Source organism: Tribolium castaneum, chromosome 2 (genome assembly GCF_031307605.1).
Source record: "Tribolium castaneum strain GA2 chromosome 2, icTriCast1.1, whole genome shotgun sequence".
In the NCBI taxonomy this organism is placed as follows: Eukaryota; Metazoa; Arthropoda; class Insecta; order Coleoptera; family Tenebrionidae; genus Tribolium; species Tribolium castaneum.
Window position 1 is genome coordinate 3,513,444 of NC_087395.1, and position 22,178 is coordinate 3,535,621.

Genomic DNA, 22,178 nt, shown 5'->3' on the forward strand with positions numbered 1-22,178 from the left:
ATTTTTTCTTCTGTTAATCAGAAAGATAAAAATTTGTAAAGGAAAAATACACAAATAATGGGTGGTTTGATTAAAAAAAGGATTTGCTCTTACTTGAAGTAAGTATTTTTTTGTAGCGTAAACTTTTACATAAAGTAAAAATTAGGGTGCGTAATAAATGCTACGACGATGGCTACGACTTTCTTAATGTCAACTGATTTTTATTTTATTTTTTTTTTATTTTTCATAAAGTGAAAATAGTGTTAGAAATCGCCCTAGCGATATGGTACTTAATGGTACTTATGGTGTCTAGGCCAAAAAGACGCAGGGAAAGACTCCCCAGGTCATGAAGTACCATGGGGGTAAAGACGCGGTATCCTGGAGGACGAGGGACATAAAGAGCCCCCAAGGCAAACAGAATTAGGCAGTGAAAACGTCCACACGTGTTAATTACCAAAGTGAATAAATCTTGATTTGATCTTTGTGATTTTATTTAACTAATTTTAATAAAGTTTTCTAACAATAGTTAATAGGTAACATTTTGACTATGAGTGAGACTAAAAATTATAATGAGAATCAAATGCGGAGGACTGTTGCTTTGTTAAAAGATATAATTTTTTTATTATTACACTTACCGCCAAAATTATCGCTTCACATGAGAAGATTTATTTTTACTACTTAAATTAAAAAAAATACATTAATCAAAAATTAATTAATTAACTACTCCACGTTAAATTAAACCAAACCTACACTGTAACGTCACCAATTAAACTACAACTTATTTATTTTAAAAAAAGCCAAAACGTGAATTTCATTCGAATCATTTTTTTGTTCACATATATTATAGGCCGCATATACCTATAAATTTGAGTTTTTTTTATGTATAGTGTAGTATAAATACTACAGACTGATCTTTAGATGAGAATCATTTAAAAACATGTTGTATAAAAACAAAAAAACAATCATTGTTGTTTATTACAAATAATTCAAAAATTGATTTAAATCTTCGGAACACATGAAATTTCTTTGTATGTATTTTTCTGTTGATTGTTGCATTTACACTAATTTCCAGCCGTTTTCAATTAATTAAATCTTTATAGCCTCAGGGGAAGTGCATTTATTTGAAAATAAATGAAAAAAAAATTGCGTATTTTTTCTAATGTTGAAATACATCTTGATTCATTGCGAACTACATATAATAATTTTAATAATGGAGCATGTCAGCATTCTACTGGTCCGCTGTAATTTTCAACCTTGATATTTCGGTCGCATTGCTATTTTTTCATTGCTGTCATTCGCCGGCTAACGTAACCAAACTTGCTCGTCATAGCAGTGAAAATATCGTCAAAAATGTCCAAAAAATTCAAGTTAAGTGCTTCACTTTTTGGACATTCGTTAGATGTAAGAAGTGTAGTCGTGACAAACAATAATTCTATAATTAGCGGATCTCGTGATAAAACTGCCAAGTTTTGGACGCCCAACAGGTGAGTTTTGATACAAATTTTTCGTTTTCCTGAAGGGTTGGTTTAAGGATCGACACTGGATATACACCTATTCAGACTTTTCGAGACCAGAAGAACTTTGTTATTGCCGTTTTGTACTTGGAACCGACTAGTGAATATCCAGACGGTTTGGTTATAACAGGGGGCAATGACAACACGATTTATGTCTACAAACCCTCAGAGCCTTTTGCTACGTTTACGTTGAAGGAACACACAAATGCAGGTAATTTACAACACATTAAAAATAATTAAAGATGATAGAATAGTCGCTTAAAAACTGGTGTTTTAATACCACGTATCAATTAAGTTTCTGAGTAAAGTAGCTTCTAGTTTGGAAATTAAGTTGGTGACATTGAATAATGTAAAAGTCAATCACGTCTATTCGGGGATAAAATTAACTAGACGCCCTCTTGTGACAACATATCGTACTTGCCGAAAACAGTAACGAAATTTTCGTTAATAATACTTCACTTAATGAATTATTTAGCAATTTTGCTTGTATACAGTTAATTTCTTACATTAGAGAAAGTCAATGTAAAAGTATGTGATGGTAAATACTAGCGTTGCCTTCGGTTGTGCGATTTTTCGTGATAATAAAGTGTTTTTTGTTGTAATTTGAAAGTGGATAAAAAGTGAAAAAGATTTTGTTTTTGATTACAAAGTGTTTTTAAAATAATTGCGTAGTCAAAGACTATAAGTATTGGATCATAGTGGATAGCGAACACATGTAGGCTCAAAAAAAAATGTAAATTACTGAACGCTAATTTTACTTCCGAATAAAATTGTGATTTTTCAATTTGATAGTCAATGCTGCCAATATCTGACAACAAAATCACACAAATAATTTAGTAATGTCATTGTGTCGACCATTGTGTTGCAAACGTAATTTCAAAGTTGAGTATTTTTGGAAAAAGCAAGGGTAGGCTTTTTTTAGGATTTGCATTTTTTCCTTAAAATAAAATAATTGAAATGTCCAAAAATTTACACTGACTGCTTGGTTTTTTCGATGGCTTTCTTCGAGATTTATATTTTAGACCACATACATTTTTTATTGTTAAAAAAAGTAATTAGTAATTCTTGTGAAAAATCGTTGGAATTTAATGAGTTTTTACTGGGAAACTGTAAATCTATCAAAAAAGCAAATAAAACAACACATTTTAAACCAAATTTAGCTATTTTTTTATGACAATAATTCTGATTTACAAGTTTTTTACTGATTTTGTTAAATTCACGGAAAGTAGCATGTTCCAATTTTATTTTAACGGTTCTCTATGTCGGTATTTGAAATATTGCGACATTAGTGCGTTTTTTGGTTAAAAACGCTACCAACCATTAAAAAAATGTAGAAGTAAAACAAATTACAATAAAACAAAATAATGATCCGTGCGATTAATTTGGGGCTAACTACATTTTTTTACGGATTTTGATCACAAATCGACATTTAAGTATTGCTTGTTATCAGATGACACAAGAAATAACATTTTTTGCAGCAATTAATTAATTGTTGATTATAAGGAATACTAGAAAAATCTGAAAAAATTCATACGCATAGAGAATAATGCAAGTAAGTAGTATTTAATACTAAAGGCTGGATTCTGCGCGATTATTAGTTTTTGAGATAAAGTAAAAATACACTTTTAGTAGACTTATCCTTTTTTTTTAATTTCGTGCACTTAGGACCGGTTTATAGTAGAAGCGTTATTAATTTAATCCGCAATTAAATGCATGATTAACTAACTGATCACGTGATCAGATTTAACTAATTTCATTGGTCCATTCGCATTGTTAACTGTTAGCAACAAAATAAAACAGAGCTTTCTTTTAAATTCATGCTGAATTAGATGTCAGTTTTTATAAAATTCAATTTTTTGCACTCTCATTAGACTTTTTTTAATACTCAAGATAAATTAATTTCGCAGTTTTCAGTCTGTTTTTGCAAACTAATTTTAATTTAGTGTGTTTCTTACTGGGAAACGTGTTTCTAAATTCCCATTTTATTTATTTACATATTTTTTACTTTATTTTGATAAAAAGTTTTAAATATAGTTAACTTAAATAAAACTCAAAATTCATCAAAATACCTACAATTTCTAGTTTAATGTGTTTCTCAATGAAAAACGTTCTTACTTTTACAAAAATAATACATTTCACGGACAATTTAACAATTTTGTAGTTAATTTTGACAAAATCTTTAAACTTGTGTTTTTTTTCTGGAAAATGACATTATTATTCAAAGTAACACATTTTTGAATTAATTTAACGATATTGAAGTGTGTTTATGTGAAATAGTTTTGCACTGAGACGCGATGGTCTAATTAGTTATGTTTGTCGTAGGCTAATAGTAAAATTAGGCGTATTATGATTATATTATTAGCCTACGACGTATCTAAACTAGAAATTATAACTAATCTTAAATCTAGTCAGCGATCTTTTGTTTTATTTTTGTAAAAAAATAATAAATTACCGTACAATTTAGTAAATTTCTTGTCGAAAAGAACTTAAATTTTATCAAAATAAGAGTAGTTTATGCATTACATACTTGCTTATGGAATTTTTGTCAAATTGTTTCTGATTTAATACATTGTTTAATAAAAAATTAATGTTCCAAAAGTCATAGAAAATGGTACGTTTCAAACCCAATTTCTCCCTTCTATCCTGATTTTTCAAAATCTTTACAGTTTAGTAAGTTCCTCGGTAAAGGTGCACTAAATTAAGTAATAGAAGCAAAAATAACATTCTGATGCAAACTATTATCAAAAAACACAAAAACATAGCACATTTTATTACCCAATAATGGCGAAGTTTCCGAACACAATCTGTAAGCATTTGTTTAAATTGTTTATAAGAAATATTTCTAAGTTGTAAACTTTTTTCTGTTTAAAAATATATTGGAATTTCTGTGTTAAGAAATCTATAAGTTTATAATTGTAAATACGGAACTATATAAAGCATTAATAAATTAATCTGTAAAAAAGTTGGATCGATTTAAGTGTTCGTTTTTATTTATAATTTTTATTATTTGAATGGTTGTTAACTGACTGCAATGAGTTGTTTATATCAACAAGTTTGTTAAAACATTCATTTACAGGGATGACACAATAGTAGGTTATTTCTGACATCCTAAGATGCAACCAAAAATACTAATTGCACTTAACCACTTGGATACTTCGTTTAATTTTTAAAAACATCAATTGAATCAACATTATGGTTTTTATTTATTTAATAATAATAGTCTACCATTAAATTTTAGCAAAACTGTCAAGACAAACTTGACACTATACTCAGAACAGAAATGTGTAATTGTGAATTAATTTTGAAATTTTTTAACGATTATCTATTTGGCCAGCTACAAGCGGTATTATTGGTTGCATATTTAAAAAAAATTTGAAATAACCCACTATTGACTCACCCTGTACTTGTGAAGGGTTTTGTCTAAAATTATAATTTACACCACTTACCTCTTTCACGTCAGCATTGCACCCTAGACGGTTCATTGAGGTAAAATTTTTGAGGCTCCTGGCGACCCGTTTTTGGATACTATTTACAGAAAACAATGCCGGCACTTAAAAAAATTGCAAAAATTACATCTCACACATTACACTTTATAATTTTGGAATTAAGAAAATGATAAAATTGTGTTTGAATTTGGTACTAATTTGTAATTTTGTCACCGAAATAAAAAAATTTAATCAACTCGTGTGTTAATGGGTTCATTAATCGCTCATTCAATATCGGTTATTAATCGTCCTTGATAATGAAATAGTTTTTTTATAACTATCAAATGTTTAAATTAATTTTGTTTGTGTAGTATAAAAATAGCTTTTTTCACATTTTTTTAATAATTTTTGAATAATTTCAGTGAGTTGTTTTTCGAAGTATTCGACTTCGAATAACAATGCATTTTTGAGCGGATCGTGGGATTGTTCGGCCAAATTATGGACATTGGGTAATTCCACGTCAACGGTGACTTTCTCAGGCCATTTGGCTGCAATTTGGTCAATCATTCAATTAGCCGATTCACGAATTGTAACCGCTTCAGCTGATAAAACCATTGGAATTTGGAGTAGTGAAGGTGCAAGGTTGAATTCGCTCACTGGTCACACGGATTGTGTCAGAGGTTTGGTGGATTTATCCGAATTGCATCAGTTCGTTTCGGTCGCGAACGATGCCACCATCAGGGTTTGGTCATATGCTGGAGAAAGTCAAGGAGTGCTTTATGGACACACCAATTATATTTACAGGTTTGTATTTGTTTCTCATTTAGGTAAAATTGAAAACAAGTATAGCTACCGCTGTGGCTTCGAAATTAAGTTGGTCATATTGAAGATAAGTTTTCAGAAGAAACTTGTTTTGGCGTTCAAAAAATTTAAATTTTTGGTCGAAAATTAGTACTAAAGGACGCTCGAAAAAACGATACCGTAATTTCCGACTTATTTTAGTAAATTCTTTGGTTCGTATACCATATTTTCGTGAAAATAGTTTTAAAAGACAATTTTTGTATAAATTTTGCTAAAAAACTGCGCCAATGTCTGAAAAACAAATTAAGCCGTTTCAGGTTTAGTGATTTTTCAGTTCAGTTTCCTTTTTTAAATTTTCGAAAAAGGTAAAAGTTCTGTAATTAATCGATATTTCGCGAAATAATTACATATCTAACTCTAAAACGTAACATAAAGCCTTGAAGAAGGCTAAATTAACTTAGTGTCGTTCCTGTTTTGTCATTTTTGGCTTGGTTTTGCGAAATCTTACAAAGAGCTGAGTCTCAAAATGTGAAAGTGAAAAAAAAACAAATTTTCTAGTTTTTATTTAAATGTCTGAAAAGAACATGAAAAACATCGTTTTCGACGCAATTCTAATGGATTTTGTATCATTTTATTCTTCATTTAAAGATTTTTCAGTAAAGTTAGCGCCATCTTTCGAAAAAATTTAGTTTTTCGCTTAAAATGACTACCATAAGCAAAAAAAACAAAAACTAAAACATCACGTGTTTTTTTTGGCTTGGTTTAGCGAAAACTGAGCATTGTGTTTAAAAAAGTACATTTCCAAACTAAATTTGGTGATTTTTTGGTTAATTTTGAGAAACTTTCACTTTCAACATTATTTGAACTGTTCCAAGAAGGTTTATAATACGCCTAAAATTTTCATTCGCATTATAAAAAACCTACATTTATTCATTCATTTACAATTTGCCTATTCGTTTACAATATGACTAGGCTTTTTATAATACGCCTAATTTTATAACTAGCCTACGACATATAGATATATGTGCTAAGACTGTGGAAAAAGAAAAAAAATGTCAACTTCGACCAATTTGGCGGTTTTTCGATCTAGTCTAGTGCAAAAACTATGTTCTAAAATGCGCTTAGACATGAAATAAATTTGAATAAAGGCACAAATTATACCATTTTTAACCTGATTTTTCGTAAAATACTAATTGTATTTCTGACCGTAAAACGCTCGAAAGGGAGAAATACAATGTCATTTTCTCTTCATCCTACTGATTTTTCGACTCTGTTTAGCAAAAACTTTTATGGTCAAAAAAGTGCATCGAAGAAGGCAAAAATTACATTTTCGAACTAAATTAACGACTGAGCTCACTGAAAAACTTAGCTTTAATAAAGTTTTCAATAGAGTTTAGCGAAATCTCTCGAAAAAATTGGCTTTTGGTTCAAAAAAGACACTATTTTCGAACTAGTTTTCAGATTTATCGGTTTGTTTTTAAGATACTTTCATGAAATAATCGTGTTTCTAGGTGAATGTAATTAAACTCTTGAAAAAGGCAAAGGTGGCACCACCTTGGACGCATCAATTTTTTTTTCTTTTTTATTTTGACGAAATTTATCTGCTTTTGAGTGAGAAACGCTCGTAATTTTTATGTGCGGAAAAAAAAACAATTTAACATATTTTTTCTTCATTATTAACGAAATTTAGTGAAGTAATACGGTTTTTATAGTTGAAAACGCCCCAAAAAAACAGTAATGCTATTTTCGGCATAATTTAGTGATTTTTAACCTTAGTTGTTATTACATTCACTTTTTCCAACTTAATTTCAATTTTTTTAAATTAGTTTAATTAAATAAAAAATTATAATTTTTCTAGTATTGCGCGTTGCAAATCAGCCGGAGAGAATTGTTTCGTGACATCGGATGAAGACCGAACTGTTCGATTTTGGCAGAACGGAGAAAATATTGAAACGATTCAATTACCGGCACAATCCGTTTGGTCAGTCGCCTGTTTATCAAATGGCGACATTGTGACAGGTTCTAGCGATGGAGTTGTTCGTGTTTTCACTCAAAATGAAAGCAGATATGCCGATGAAGCCACTTTGAACAAATTCAATGAAGAAGTGGAAGCTTTGACGCGACAAAGCACTCAAGAAATCGGCGGTTATAAAATCTCAGAGTGTGTATAAATAAATTGATCGTTACAAAAAGTAACACTAAATTTAGTTTGCCAGGTAAGGAAGCGTTATACGATCCCGGAAGGAAGGCTGGGCAAATGAAAATGATCAGAGAAGGCACAGGAGTGGTAAGTTTTTTTTTCATGTTTTTCCATATTTTCATTGTATTTCAAAAACATCATTTTGGTGTTAATTTTTTCAGAATTTTTTTACAACTGTTATGGTCAAAATTAATATTCATTTTTCCATTATTTTTTTTGTTAAAACATGTGCTGATGGTTTAAAGTTTCTTCTTTCTCTATTTTTTGGTTTCCTTTTTAGAGCATTCTCCTCTTATTTTTCCTTTTATTTTGGTTTAGTTTCTTTTTCTTCAATTATCTGTTGACGCAGTTGTCTCTTTTTCTACCTTTGTTTATGTTTTCAGTTTTAGCTGTTTTTTTCTCAATAAATACATATATTGTTCTTTTAACTAAATTATTAGTAAAACCAGTTGGTTCATTTTTCTTTTTTGTATTTAAATATTTTTAAAGATAAAACTAATTACAAGCGCAACAAGGTGTTCTTTTTTTTAGTAATTCGCTTGTATTTTCCTATTCCTCTCCAAAACTTCCTTTTTTATTGTTTTCTTTCCTTTAAACATTTTTCTACCGTCACAATTTTATCTTTTTTTAATTTTTATTTTTTAAAGTAATATATTCAGTTGGAAGGAATAGAGGCCGAATTAATTTTTGTTTTGTTTTATATTTTGAACAAATTTAAAGATTTAAAGGTCAAATACCAACGCAAGAAGCTACTTTCTTTTGTTATTTGATCATTTGATTTCCATTTTTTCAAAGCATCTTTTTTCTTCTCCAAAATTTCTTTTGTATTATTTTCTCTTTTCCTCTACTTCCTACTTTCACTTTTAGAAACTTTGTTTTTATTTCTGTCACAATTTCAGCTTCAACTTTTTCCTTTTTTAAAGCAATAAATTCAGTTGTCTTTTATACCTTTACTCGAATTCATTTTCTTTTTTGTTTTATATTTTGAACAGATTACCTACAAGAATATACTTTCTTTTGTTATTTATTCATTTCATTTCCCTATTTTTTTTAAAGCAAATTTTTCCTTCTATAAAATTTCCTTTGTACTGTTTTCTTTCTCTCCTTTATGGTAAAACACCTATTAGCGCTTTAGAATTTCAGAACTCCTTCTTTTTTTATTTTAATTTTGGTTTTCTCTTATATTATTCTCCTCTTATTTTTCTTTCCGTTTGTAATTTACTTCAATTTTCCTTTTTTGTTTTCAACACTTTTTTCTTATCCAAAATTGAATTTTGAACAAATTACTTACAAGAATATACTTTCTTTTGTTATTTATTCATTTCATTTCCCTATTTTTTTAAGCAAATTTTTTCTTCTTTAAAATTTCCTTTGTACTCTTTTCTTTCTCTCCTTTTTGGTAAAACACCTATTAGCTCTTTAGAATTTCTGAACTCCTTTTTCATTTTTTAATTTTGGTTTTCTCTTATATTATTCTCCTCTTATTTTTCCTTCCGTTTGTAATTTACTTAAATTTTCCTTTTTTGTATTCAACACTTTTTTCTTATCCAAAATTGCTTTCTTATTGTTTTAGCTTCTTTTTCTCTAAACACTTTTTCTACCTGTATATCCTCTACTTCCTACTTTCACTTTCAGAGACTTTGTTTTTATTTTTGTCTAAGATTTCTTTTTTATTTGTTAACGCTTTCGAAGTTCCTTGTTTTTCGATTTTGTTTTTTTTTATTCTTTCTTTTAACGTGTGACTTGTTTTTGTAATTGTTATTATAATTGTTGTAATAGTTATTTTAGCTAAAATGGCGCTGGTTCTAAATCATTGTTAAAAATGAAGTTTATTTATTAATCATAATAATAATAATTTGAGTTGCAAAGTAAATTACAATCTTGCGATAAAATAGGTGGCATACACATGGGTAGAAGATGGGGACAAGAGTCATTGGGAAAAAGTTGGCGATGTCCTCGGAAGTACGGACAAAACCAATCAAGACAAAACAATGTACGAAGGAAAAGCGTACGATTTTGTGTTTTCCGTTGATGTGGAAGATGGAAAACCTCCGTTGAAATTGCCGTATAATAAAGGAGATGATCCGTATCAAGCTGCGCATAATTTTTTAGCGAAGAATTTTTTGCCGGCTTCGTATTTGGAACAAGTTGTTGATTTTATTTTGAAAAATACTCAGGAAAAATACGTTCCACCTAGTACGGAGTATGTCGATCCGTTTACGGGTGGTTCAAGATATACACCAAGTACTGGAAATAACAGTCAGGATTTTGCAGGAAGGAATTTTGATCCTTTCACAGGTAAGTGTGAACGGATTTTTTTAACGATAAATGTTCGTTGGATTTTTCAGCTTTATCAAAGAATATATTTTAAGTTTGTGATATTTGTCATGTTTTTCAGCAAGACTGGAAAATTCGTCTAATCTAAACTTAAAAATGCAATTCAAAATAAAACTTTTTGTTTACAAATGATGGTAATAATTATCTTAAAAATCGTTTGCATTTACTAAAACGTTCTAAATCTAAGAGAAAAAGCACCTGCTGTTTTTCTAAATTCTAAACAAATAACACATCGTACGTATTTTGCTATTGTCTACCTTTTTAGACAAAATACTTGTAATTTAGTGAAATTCTCGTCGAAAAATGCCCTGAATTTATCAAAACAAACGCAAATAACTCATTTAAGAACTGATTCTACGATATTGTGTCTATTTTTTGGTAAATACATGTTTCTAAATTAAAAATAACACATTTATTAACAAAATGCTTACATTTTATTAAATTTTTTTTTAAAAGAGGCTGTAAAATTAGTACAATGAGTCTAAAATTACATTAGATTGTCTTTTTAATGCCAGAAATAAGAAATTATTTCATAAGGATGTTTTTAAGTTTTTCTTTTCGAAAAGACTTGCTAAAACTGACAGAAAAATCATCGAATTCGATCAAAGTTTTTGTTTTTTTGATTTTTTAGTTCGTTTTTGAAACTGTGATTCATGTATTTTATAAAATCTTGTTATAATATGGCTGAAAATCACAAAAATAAGGGACTGGTGTTATTTTGTTTGTGTCATTCAGTTTAATTCATTTTTTAACAAAGTTTCGTCCAAAATTATCTGAAGAATTACAAAATTTGGTTTTTATCTTTACCTAGGTATTTGATCAAAGTCTCAGTATTTTCACCAAATTAGTTTGAAAGTTTTGATCATTTTTATCCTTTTCAAAGGTTCACCATCATGTTATACAGTTGGAAATTTTGCTAAAAATTTGTTATTAGTGGTAATATTTTTTGAATTTTTTAATGAAAATTCACGTTTCTTTGCCTATTTTACTCGATTTGGCTCAGAAAAAATTCCTCAGAAATTGGTCGAAAACGCAAAATCGCACTTGTATTTGTTTGACGATTTTCTACATTTTTAGCGAAATTGTTATCTTCGTGTTTTTATCAGTAAAATCTATTACAATAATTTCTAAATATAACGCATTTTAGACCGGAACCAGAAGCAAAATGGTTTGAATTCATGGAATTTCTGGATGGAAAACAATCTAAAGTCTTATAAAAACGCTTTCATACTTTAATTTTAAGGTCCTTTTTGTTTACAAAATACTTGTAATTTAGTGCATACAATACCTTTTCCACTGAAAGTAGCAATTTCTTCTACTTGAGTTTCTTTAAAAAACTTCCTAAATGTATATCGAAACAAATACAAAAAAATTTTCTTTTTCAGCAATGACGAACAAGAAGCAATGTTGCTAATTTCTATTATTGCTCCATCTCATAAATCAACTTTTAGATTTTTTGGCAGAAATTCCAAAGCTTCCAAATTAATCAAATTTTAAAATTTGTGTGTTAAGAAAGGAGTTTATTGATATAAATAAACAAGCAGAATTTTAGACCTTTAATTTTGAGTTGTTTAGTAAAAGTTTATCTGGTTAAAATTGTTCAAAACAAGCTGAAAATTACATTAGACCAAAAATGCTACTTAAGTGTTTAAGCACGTCTTTAAAATAAAAATTACGACCAATGAAGACACGAAGCCAACTGAAAAATTACCGAATTGGATGAAAATTGATGTTGTTTTGGTTTGTTTAGCTCAATTTAGTTCGTTTTTGAGCCACAGCTTCATTTATTTTAAATAGATATTTATTATTAAAATTGATTGGATTTTGCTTGTTTCACTCAGTTTAGTTCGTTTTGAGCAAATTTTGTGAAAAATCCGAAAAACTATTCTCGTAAATTTAATATACCGGGGAAAAAACCGGCGCACCAACTCATTGGAGTGTGGTAGAGACTTGCTTACATATATATGTATGTATAAAGGTAAAAATAGTAAAAAAATTCTTTGTATTAAAGTTATTGATAAATAACGATTTTTAAATAAATGATATGTGGCAACGTTGTCTAACAGTCGTGATCGCAATAGAATTTGATCAACAATTCGGAAGTAAAGTTACCGTTGGGGGCGCCACTGAGCTAGGTCGAAAACAGTAACCATAAATGGTGGGAAAATGTTTATTCGGATATTTTGAGCGTTGTACGAATTTTGAGCCTTCACAATTATTGCATTGCCTATGCGGAATGACTATTGTATCTTTGATGGAAGAAACGAATGTTGACAAATTAGAGATGACGAGGAAAACACGAATAACGAGTGACTGTTTGGTTCACTTTCTTTATTGGAAAATTATTACAAAGACATTGAAAAGCCTACCTTTTGGCATAATTTACGTTTAAGTGTATTAGCAGTTGTTAATCTTAATTGTAGTTTTGTTGATTTATCGGAGTATTTCATTTTTTATCAGTGGAAAAATTCTAACCTAAAATTCACAAACTTCACTAATTTATTGGTTTCTTGAGCCCAACTTTATGTTCGCTGTGATCCATTACTTATAGTCTTTAATTAGACAACTGTTTGATAACACTTTGTAATGAAAATTTAAATCTTTTTCACTTTTTATCCACTTTCAAACTCCAACAATAAATACTTTATGCCACGAAAAACCACAGAACCAAAGTGAACGCTAGTATTTACCAGCACGTACTTTTAAAGTGATTCTCTCTGATGTAAGCAATTAACACTATACACGCAAAATTGTTAATCAATTCATTAAATGTCAATTAAATGTGGAATTACCAAAATTTCGTTACTGTTTTCGACATAGTTCAAAAGTCATCACCAGAGGGCTCTAGTTAATTTTACTTCGGAATAAAAATAAATTATTTTTGAAACGGTTTCCTAGGAAATAATTCCCAGCGTTGGCACATCTACAAACTGTGATTTTTTTGATGAGATTTTTTTTTTTTTAATTCAAAAAACTGCTGATGAGAGTCTGATGAGAAATTATAAAATAGTTATTCATCGTTGTGTTAGGGAACGATTACTTAGTGTGAAACATAAAAACATTAAAAAATAATGAAAACTGAAGAAGTTAACAAAATAAGTTTGTAGCTCCAGATTTTTTAAAATATGGCTTTAGGAATTTTTCAAAATTTTTCCCGTGATCTGCACTTGCTTCTCAATAACGTACCACTGAGTTGGTGCGCCAGTTTTTGAGCACCCTGTATAAAGACATTTCCAAGGCTAACAAAATTTTACATTGTTCAAAATTTTCAATCTTTTTTTTTAAGTTTCGATTAAATCAAGGTATGCATGTATTATATCAAAAAACTCAGAAAAAATGCTCTTCTCAAAAATATTAAATTTAACCCTTGTTGCAATAAAAAAATCAAGTTAGTCTTGTATCCGAAGAACAAATGGAGATAAAAATTTAATAAACATCTGAAACACTGGAATTTATTATACTCTTAAGCATACACCAAATTTCAATAAGTTTTGATGAAAAGTGTCTATACTATCATACTTCTTAACGAGCCTGTATATAAATTCTCAGGTTTTTGTTTGGTATTTCAGTAAAACAGGCTAAAAATCAAAATTTTTACTTTTTTGGAGCGATTGGTAAGTTTTACATTTATAAATGCAACTATTTCGCAAAACTTTGTTAAAAGCAAAATTAGAAGGAATGTTAAGTTCCTTTATTGCACTGTCATAAATTTTAGAATTTCTTTTGGTAGAAATTGCAAAGCTCAGGTAGTCAGTTTTTTTAACACAAATTTATTTAACCTAATAAAATTTACCTTTAAGTCACAAACATTTGTATGTAAAAGAAAAGCAATGGGAATTGTCCTCGTAAGTCTGAAAACGACGATTTTAACACCAGTTTCTTTGAAATCGTTTGGTTTGGACAACTTCTTGCTTAAAAACTGAAAAACTCGCAGGAGAAAAACTAGCAACGGTTTAGGCACCCCTTTAGTTTTAAAAACATTTGATTTTGGACGATTTTGTGTTTAAAAACGAAACAAATCGTTTTAGAAAGTCTTAAATCACTTTATTCTGACAGAGCTAAAGTTTGCAAGACTTTGTTTTTAAAAACTGAACAAATTCAATGGCATTATATTTCAATACAAATTCAAATAAAATCATAGTTTGCAAAAATGTCTTACAGATTTGAAACAAATAGACTAGAGTTTTTTAAGATACTTAAAATTCTATATTTGAAAAATCTCCACCTTTATTATCTAATAAATTCATTTTTGTGTTTTTAGGTGGCAGCAGCTATTCAACATCGGCAACCCAAGCAAAACAAACCGTTAGCTCATCCACTATTTCAAGCCAAGTTAGCAAATTCTTCCCTATTAACACCTACCGCACCTTCGAAATGGGCGATTCCAACGTAATTTTAGTCAAATTAAAAGAATTCAACGAAAAAACCGGCGATAGTCAAAGTCCTCCAGTAAACGAACATTACTTAGTCGAATTGGTGAAATTATGTAATGGACCACCGGATGATCCCAACGCTTTCGACACCTTATTCAAACTGTTGGAATGGCCTGATGAAATCGTTTTTCCGGTCGTTGATGTCATAAGAATGGCCGTAAGGTTCAAGAAAAACAACGAAATTATTGCCACTGCCAATAGTGGAAGTCTTTTACGAAAATTGCTCAGTTTCATCAATGAGAATTGTAATATAATTAATAACGTAATTGTTGCATTGCGTACTTTGAGCAATTTATTGATGCACGAATTTGGCGAAGACTTGGTTTTTGAACACCGATTTGATGTTGTGGAAAATATCACAGCTTTGGGACCTTTGAATAAAAACGGACAGGTATGGTAAAGTACAGTCTCCTTAAGGGCGCCACCTAGCTTTTTTTAAATGAATTACAGTTTCAAAACACGAATAATATGTTTTTTGGCTCGATTTTAGCTAAATCTTGCGAAAAAATTGATTTTACTCCAAAGGGTGAGAATAACACCAAACTTGTTTTTACGAAAATTTTGAACTATTTTATACCATTTCTGGTCGTAAAACCTACTGAAAAAGATAAAAATAATGTTATCTCCGGTTTAATTTTCTGATTTTCGGTCTGTTTTAGCGAAACAAAAATAATATCAATTTCGGTCAATTTTTTAGCGATATTTTCCTATTTTTTTTTAGTTTTTGCTTAATTTAGGGAAAATTACAATTTGCAATTACAAAATAATTATATTTCTGCCTAAAAAACGTCCTAAAAGTATTTCTTTTCTTGATTTTTCATTCGTTTATGCGAAATCTCGCAAAATACAGTTTTCCTTCAAAAACGTCTTAAAAATCCTGAAAAAGGTAAACATAATACAATTTTCTATTAAATTTGTGTTTTTTCGTCTATTTATTGAAAAAAATTCGCTCTGAAACGAGTGATACAAACAAAACAATAATTTCGAATTATTTTTGTGAGTTTTAAGGGTATTTTGACAAGATTATTTGCTAAATAAATGATTTTTTAGATTCGTTTTCGATCTAATTTGTTGATTTCCGACCAGTTTTAATGAGATTTTCCGAAAAAAATTGTGTTTAATTTAACACTCAACACTCGAAGGCAAAATTATCATTTTTTTGCTATAGTTTAGTGCATTTTTAGTTTTTCGAAAAAAGTTAAGATTTTTGGCTTAATTTAGCAAATTTTTGACTTGATTGCAACGAAACTTTTTTTCTGGCAAACACTTTCAGGAAATTATTTATGTTCTTGATTTTCGGTTCGTTTACACGAAATCTTGCAAATACAGAATTTTTCCTTCAAAAACGTGGTATTTCGATCTATTTTTGAAACAAAACTCGCTCAGAAGCGATTATTTTTGTGAGTTTTAAGGGTCTTTTTGGTAGGATTTTGCTAACTAAATGATTCTAGATTAAAAAGAACTGAATCGAGTGATTAGCTAAAAATGATGTCGACTTTGATCTATCTAATTTCTTGATTTTTCAGCTTGATTTAACGATATTTTTCGAAAATAAAATTGCTTTTAGCTAAAAGCGAGTTTCCAATACTCGAAAAAGATAAAAAATATTATTCTTTTTTAATTTTATGCATTTTTGCAATAAATAATGTCAATTACGACTTAATTTGTTAATTTTGCGGTCTGTTTTAGCTAAATATCAGGGAAACGCTAAAAATTGAATAATACGGTTTTCAACAAACCTTATTTTTCGACTCATTATTCGTTTAAACATTTAATTCCAAATCGATTTTTGATTTAGAATATCTTGCAAAATAATGAGTCTGATTCAAAAGTAAACTAAAACAATCGAAACAAGCTAAAAAAAGCATGTTTTTGTCAGGAAAATTTAAAATTATAATTTAACTTTTTGACCTAAGTTGGTGGCTACTCTAGCGAAATTAAGAAAATTTGAGAATTTAATTCAAAAGTGTGCTTAAGGGATTGTAGAATGTAAAAAACCTATGTTTTTTTTTATCGTAGGAATGCAATAAGTTAATGAAGTGATACAAACAATTTATTTCAAAAATTTGCTTTTAAGCTTGTAAAATTTGTGTTTTTTCGGCTTGTTTCTGAAAAGATTTACTAAAGGACAAGCTAAATCATGTGAAGTCAACGAATACAAAAGAGTTTTTCACAAAATATTATTTATAAAACATTTGACATAATTTGGTGTTTTTTCAGTCTGTTTTACATAGAAAATCTGAAAATGTAATTGAAAATAACGTCTTTTTTGATCAAAGTCCGTGGTTTTTTTGAGCTTATTTTTTTAAATGTTATTGAAAAAGTCCAGTGAAGAAGAAAAAGTAAGTAAGTCTTAGTGATTTTACAGCCAATTTTTTCGAAATATCTTACCCTAATAACGTATTAAACATTAGAAAGATACGAAAAGTAGCGAAATGACTGACCTAATCGAAACATAAATATACGAGCAATTATTTCGATCTTATTTCGTGATTTTTTCAGCCATTTAGAAAAACTCTAGAGAAAAGTTTTTCGAAAAATAATAAAAATGACTACATTGATATGTTGTTAACACTTCAAACATGTGCTTTAAGTCAAAAATAATACCAATTTTAGTCCAAATTTGTGATGTTTTATCTCGTTTTTAACAATATTTTATGAAATAATTGCGCTTCTGGCTGTAAAACGTACTAAAACGCTCAAAAACGGCAACATTTCCATTTAATTTGGTGTTTTTTCGGTCTTAGTGAAAACTTTCAAAAAAAAACTCGATTAGAGTGAAATAAAATGTGCACAAGTGCTTGTAGTATGTAAAAATTGCTTGCACTTTCGACCAAATCTTATGTATTTCGGCTTATTTTTGAAAAAAATTCGTTCAAAAACAAATTAAAAGAAGTGAAACACAAAATAAAACATCAATTTCATTGTAATTTTTTTATGAAAACATATAGTTTTTACCTCAAAAACCTGTTCAGCACCAAAAATAACAACATTTTTGATCGCACTTGTTAAAATATCAATTTTTTTAACGAATTTTAGCGAAGTAGTTACATGTTTAGCTAAACAAAATTACTAAACCCTCTGGAAATAGGCATAGTGAAATTTTACATATTTGTGACAAAAAAACGTGACATTACGAGAAATAATAACTTCAAAATCTGTTACAGCATTTTTTTTGTATATTTTTTTATTTTTAAAAATTGACCAGCTAGCCCTGAAGGAGGCTGTGATGTTAAATATTGAATTATGCATTAATTGTTTAATTTTAGATCGCTTTATCCACTCTTCTCCTAAATCTTTGCGTTGCAAGTCTGAAGAAACGAGACGATTTAGGAATTTCAGTCCTAGCCGACGTGATTCCAGACATTTTAACGAAACTGAGCGACCCTGAGTCGCAATTTCGCAGTTACGTTGCTTTAGGGACACTTCTTTCCTCACCTCAAAGTGCTGAAGTCAAAGCCAAAGTTAAGAGCAACGTTGGATTCATCAGTGCCTTAGAATCGCATGTGTTATCAGGACAAGGTGATTTGGAGGAGAAGAGACGGAATTGTGCCAGTCAAGTACAGGAGATTCTTAATTTAAGTTTTTAATGGTTTTTATTTAATAAATTCCAACGTGTTTGTTTTTCTAATTTTATTGAATTTATTTACAAACGACCTACCAGTTGAAATATAGAGCTTACGCAGCTGCTATTTCATGCTGTTTTTTATTGTACTCACGGACACGCAAGCGGCGTTCGCGCTCGTACTCCTTCATACGGATCACGTAACTGAAAAAAAAAATTAATTGGTTACAGAAATATTGATTTTTAACGAGTCTTGCTTCAGAATAGCACTAAAGTTTAATTTTTTATAATACGAAGCGTAATAAAAAAGTAACTAGTCGTGAGGTGTATACAACATTTTTTCTGAAACCGCAATTTATTTTTCCGTAGACATGACAGTTTATTAATGTCAATAATAACTATAGTCATTTTAGTACACAAGACTAAAAATATTTCTGATTAACGAGTGAAAAGTTTGAGTGTCGAAGGTACATATTTATTATCGTATATACACATTTATTTTTACAACAGGACTTCGAGTTTAAGAGAAAAAAATCTTGTTAACCTTTCAAATTATAAATGTTGGAATCTGTAAATGTAATTGAATAATATTTCTTTTTAACATTTTATCTACCCTTGCAGTTAAAGTGCTATTAAGTAGTAATATTAAATGTCATTTTAACCACAAGGGTAGATAAAATGTTAACAAACTATCTCTTTTGAGTAGATACAATTTTTATCTACTTAAACGAGTTGATAAAGAAATAGTTTAACATCTGCTATAGAAAAATGCTATTTTGCGATCTTGACGTTTAAAAACTTAATTCTTGCATTACTAGAATAGCATTAGAATCTGCATTACTTCTGGTAAAACGAAGTTTGCTAATACGTTAATGTAAACTTGCTTCTTTTAATAATATGCAGTTAAACAATTTTCCAATTTTTTTTCTTTAAAAAAAATTAATTATTTTATAAATAATACGTTCAAAAAAAAACTTGTAGCGCTAAAATGTGGACCTTTGGTTCTAAAAGGTGTAATTTAAATTTTGTTTAAATTCATTAATAAATAAACAAGTTATGAGGGGGGTGCCCTTTTCGGTGGGACACCCTGTATAAGGATTGGTACTTTCCAGAAATTTTATAGAAATAAAATAATTAAATGCAGCAAATTCCAATTTCTGAACCACCTGTGATCCAACAGTCTTTTATAAACAGTCTGTATTAATTCATTAGCAAATCAGTTCATTAAATAAGTTACTATTTTTTCAATAAATTAAATTAGAAAATTAACCAATATTTACCCCCGTAAGGCAGCAAAATTACTAAAATAATAATATTAAAAAACTTCAGATATTATGTTGGTATCATTTGTGGGGCTTGATTGAGTTCAACTGTAACAGGACCAACGTCGCATTTTACCAAATTATTTTCTTAAATAAGATTGATAAAATTGTAAAATAGTTATTAATGACTAGATCTCTCATTGAAACTATAATTACTTTAGCTATTATTTCCTTGAAGTACGTGAAAAATTTATAACAGCTAATAAAATTATGTGAAAAAATAACTTTTTACACAACTATTTAATATTTTTAAAACATTTAATAACTCTGATCTATCTCCGGAGATAGGACTACTGGTTCAATTTATTAATATATACTTTGGGATCGAAATTGTTCTGAATTAGAGCAAGCTGTGCCTGCGAAACTTTAGCTGTTTATTTACGCAATATGAAAGTTAAACTTCCCTTTCAAAGCTCGCTATAATTGAGTACATACATGTTCGATCTCATGGTATAATTCCAGTTTTTACTGTACTTTTACGGAATCAAGGCCAGATATGAAAAAAAAAAATTTAATAAAAACTGGCTAATTTCAAGTAATTTTAGTAAATTTTATATAAAAAACGTTCCAAATTTACACTTTTGAGATTATTTTGGTTGATTAGGTTCCTTTTTAAAACAGAATTGGTCGTATTTTATTAAGTTATAAAAAAGTAATTGTTTTAAAGCTAGGCTTTACGGATTGTTTCGTGCAATATTTTTTTAAAAATTTATTAAATTTGTTGAATTAATGAAAGAAATCGCTAAAATGTTTAAAACTCGCTTTAAATCGAAAAAAATCGCTTACTTTAAAACACTGATCCATAAAATTGCCCAAATAAGTTCTGAATTTAAATTATCAGCTTATTTTGTTATTTCTTAATGAGAATCGCTCGAAAATTGATGTAAAACAAATTATTCCAGCCAAATAAAGCCGAAAATACGATGATTTGAGACATTGCAAGCCATTTGAGTAGTTTTTAAGTGGGGAAAAAAGTAAAAAATCACAATTTCGCTTTTTTTATTTATTTTAAAGCAATAAACTTAAACAAATAAATGTAAAAGTCAGTCGAAATAACGTGATTTTAAAGCTATTTCCAAAAGCTTTAAGTTTTTTCAAGTGCCGTTGAAATATTGAAGATCAACAATTTCAGGAAAGAAAATCGTCAAAATATGGTGGTTAAATTACACTTTTCAAAGCGATTAAGCTCATTTTTAACAGAAAAATTGTTTAAGGAAATGGCAAAAAATCCTCGGGTTTCCGCCAAAATAAAGCTACTCTTTATTTTAAGGCAATAAATTTGAACAAAATAAATGTAAAATTCGGCCAAAATAACGTGATTTTAAAGCTATTTCCTAGAGTTTTAAGTTTTTTCAAATGCTGTTGCTCAACCAAAAATAAACTTATTTTGGTCAAAATAACTCAATTTGAGCTATTTTCACTTGATATTTAGCTTGGTTAGAGGAAGAAGTACAAAAAAATAATTGACTTCGGTCAAAATTAGACGATTTGGACCATTATAATTATTTAGCTATTTTACTTTAAATGAAAAAATTTTTTGAAAGTCAACAAATTTCAAGGAAAGCTAAGCAAAAATCGTTGAATTATCGCCAAAAAAATAAAGCGACTGTACTCAGTTTTGCGAAGAGAAATAACTGAAAATTAATTTACATTCAAACTAAACAAGTGCTTCGGAACTATTTCTGAAAGATTTTTTCATTTTTCATCTAAAAGTCGTGATAAATTTGTGCTATTCCCAAGCAATTTTAACAGATTTTAGGCGCATCATTGTTAAAAATCAACTTATTTCAGTGCTACTCTTCTATTCTCAAGCGCTTTTGCTTATTTTTTAACCCAAAAATTGATAAAATTTAACGTATTTCATTAAAACAATTTTTACCAAAACCAAAACTGCGATACTCACTCCTCGTATTTGCAGTGTGAGTAGACGTGTTTTTCATGCTCGCAGTTGACCGCCCAAGGCCAGTTGTCTTTTCGACAACTGAGGTACTTCAAGAGATGATGAGCGCAATAATCCCGATGTTCAAGTGGTATTTTTGCCGACCTCATCTCTTCCTCAGTAGCGATCATGACTACAAATATAGATTAAATCATAACAAACACAATTATTACATAAATACCTCGCTCTTTACGTCCATTTTCAAAACCAAGAAGTGGGTCAAAAGTCGGTTTTTCATTCGGTCCAGGGGTCACTTCTGGATGAAAGTAGAGATTGAACCCACTTTCGGGAAAATAACCAAATGCGGCCCCCATGTTTCACCCGCAAATCTCACCAAAACATTCGACGAAATGACAGATAAATGAGGTTATGTAATATTTTTGGGGTTGGTAACATGGAGATCTGCAATACCGTCCACGACTCAATCCAAAAATAATTAATTAATTAAATTTGCTGTTTTGGAAAAACCCGAGGTATTTTACTTTTTGTGACACGTAAACAACTGACTGTACTAGAACCTCGTTCCATCCATTTTTCATCAAAAAATCCAACGGTTAAAGGAACCTGTAATGGCGACTGGGTGGAATAATATTTTTACTCAGCCAAAAACTTTAATTAAACTAAATAACCGAAAAACTTAGCACAACTGTGAGTACATGAAAA

The 22,178-nt window shown here is 29.3% G+C and overlaps 2 protein-coding genes across 2 annotated transcripts; one reads left to right on the forward strand and one right to left on the reverse strand.

The window, feature by feature from the left end:
• The first annotated feature begins 1,251 nt into the window (after window positions 1–1,251).
• On the forward strand, window positions 1,252–18,320 carry Plap (Phospholipase A2 activator protein). Its single transcript, XM_963145.5, has 8 exons — window positions 1,252–1,463; window positions 1,511–1,704; window positions 5,341–5,722; window positions 7,578–7,880; window positions 7,928–8,006; window positions 9,815–10,217; window positions 14,518–15,080; window positions 17,959–18,320. Exons 1-8 carry the CDS (start codon window positions 1,330–1,332, stop codon window positions 18,277–18,279), a joined length of 2,379 nt encoding a protein of 792 aa, XP_968238.2. The 5' UTR covers window positions 1,252–1,329; the 3' UTR covers window positions 18,280–18,320.
• Window positions 18,308–21,918, reverse strand: ND-B18 (NADH dehydrogenase (ubiquinone) B18 subunit). The gene is made up of 3 exons (XM_963073.5): window positions 21,697–21,918; window positions 21,480–21,648; window positions 18,308–18,458 (listed from the first exon to the last, which is right to left on the reverse strand). Exons 1-3 carry the CDS (start codon window positions 21,827–21,829, stop codon window positions 18,368–18,370), a joined length of 393 nt encoding a protein of 130 aa, XP_968166.2. The 5' UTR covers window positions 21,830–21,918; the 3' UTR covers window positions 18,308–18,367.
• Between the last annotated feature and the right edge of the window lie 260 nt (window positions 21,919–22,178).

Coding starts and splice junctions, on each gene's coding strand:
- Plap (XM_963145.5), top strand. CDS start 1,330: ATGTCCAAAAAATTCAAGTTAAGTGCTTCACTTTTTGGACATTCGTTA. Junction 1,464..1,510: donor AAGTTTTGGACGCCCAACAG/GTGAGTTTTGAT, acceptor GGTTGGTTTAAG/GATCGACACTGGATATACAC. Junction 7,881..7,927: donor GGCGGTTATAAAATCTCAGA/GTGTGTATAAAT, acceptor CACTAAATTTAG/TTTGCCAGGTAAGGAAGCGT.
- ND-B18 (XM_963073.5), bottom strand. CDS start 21,829: ATGGGGGCCGCATTTGGTTATTTTCCCGAAAGTGGGTTCAATCTCTAC. Junction 21,649..21,696: donor AAATGGACGTAAAGAGCGAG/GTATTTATGTAA, acceptor CTATATTTGTAG/TCATGATCGCTACTGAGGAA. Junction 18,459..21,479: donor TCACACTGCAAATACGAGGA/GTGAGTATCGCA, acceptor TTTTTTTTTCAG/TTACGTGATCCGTATGAAGG.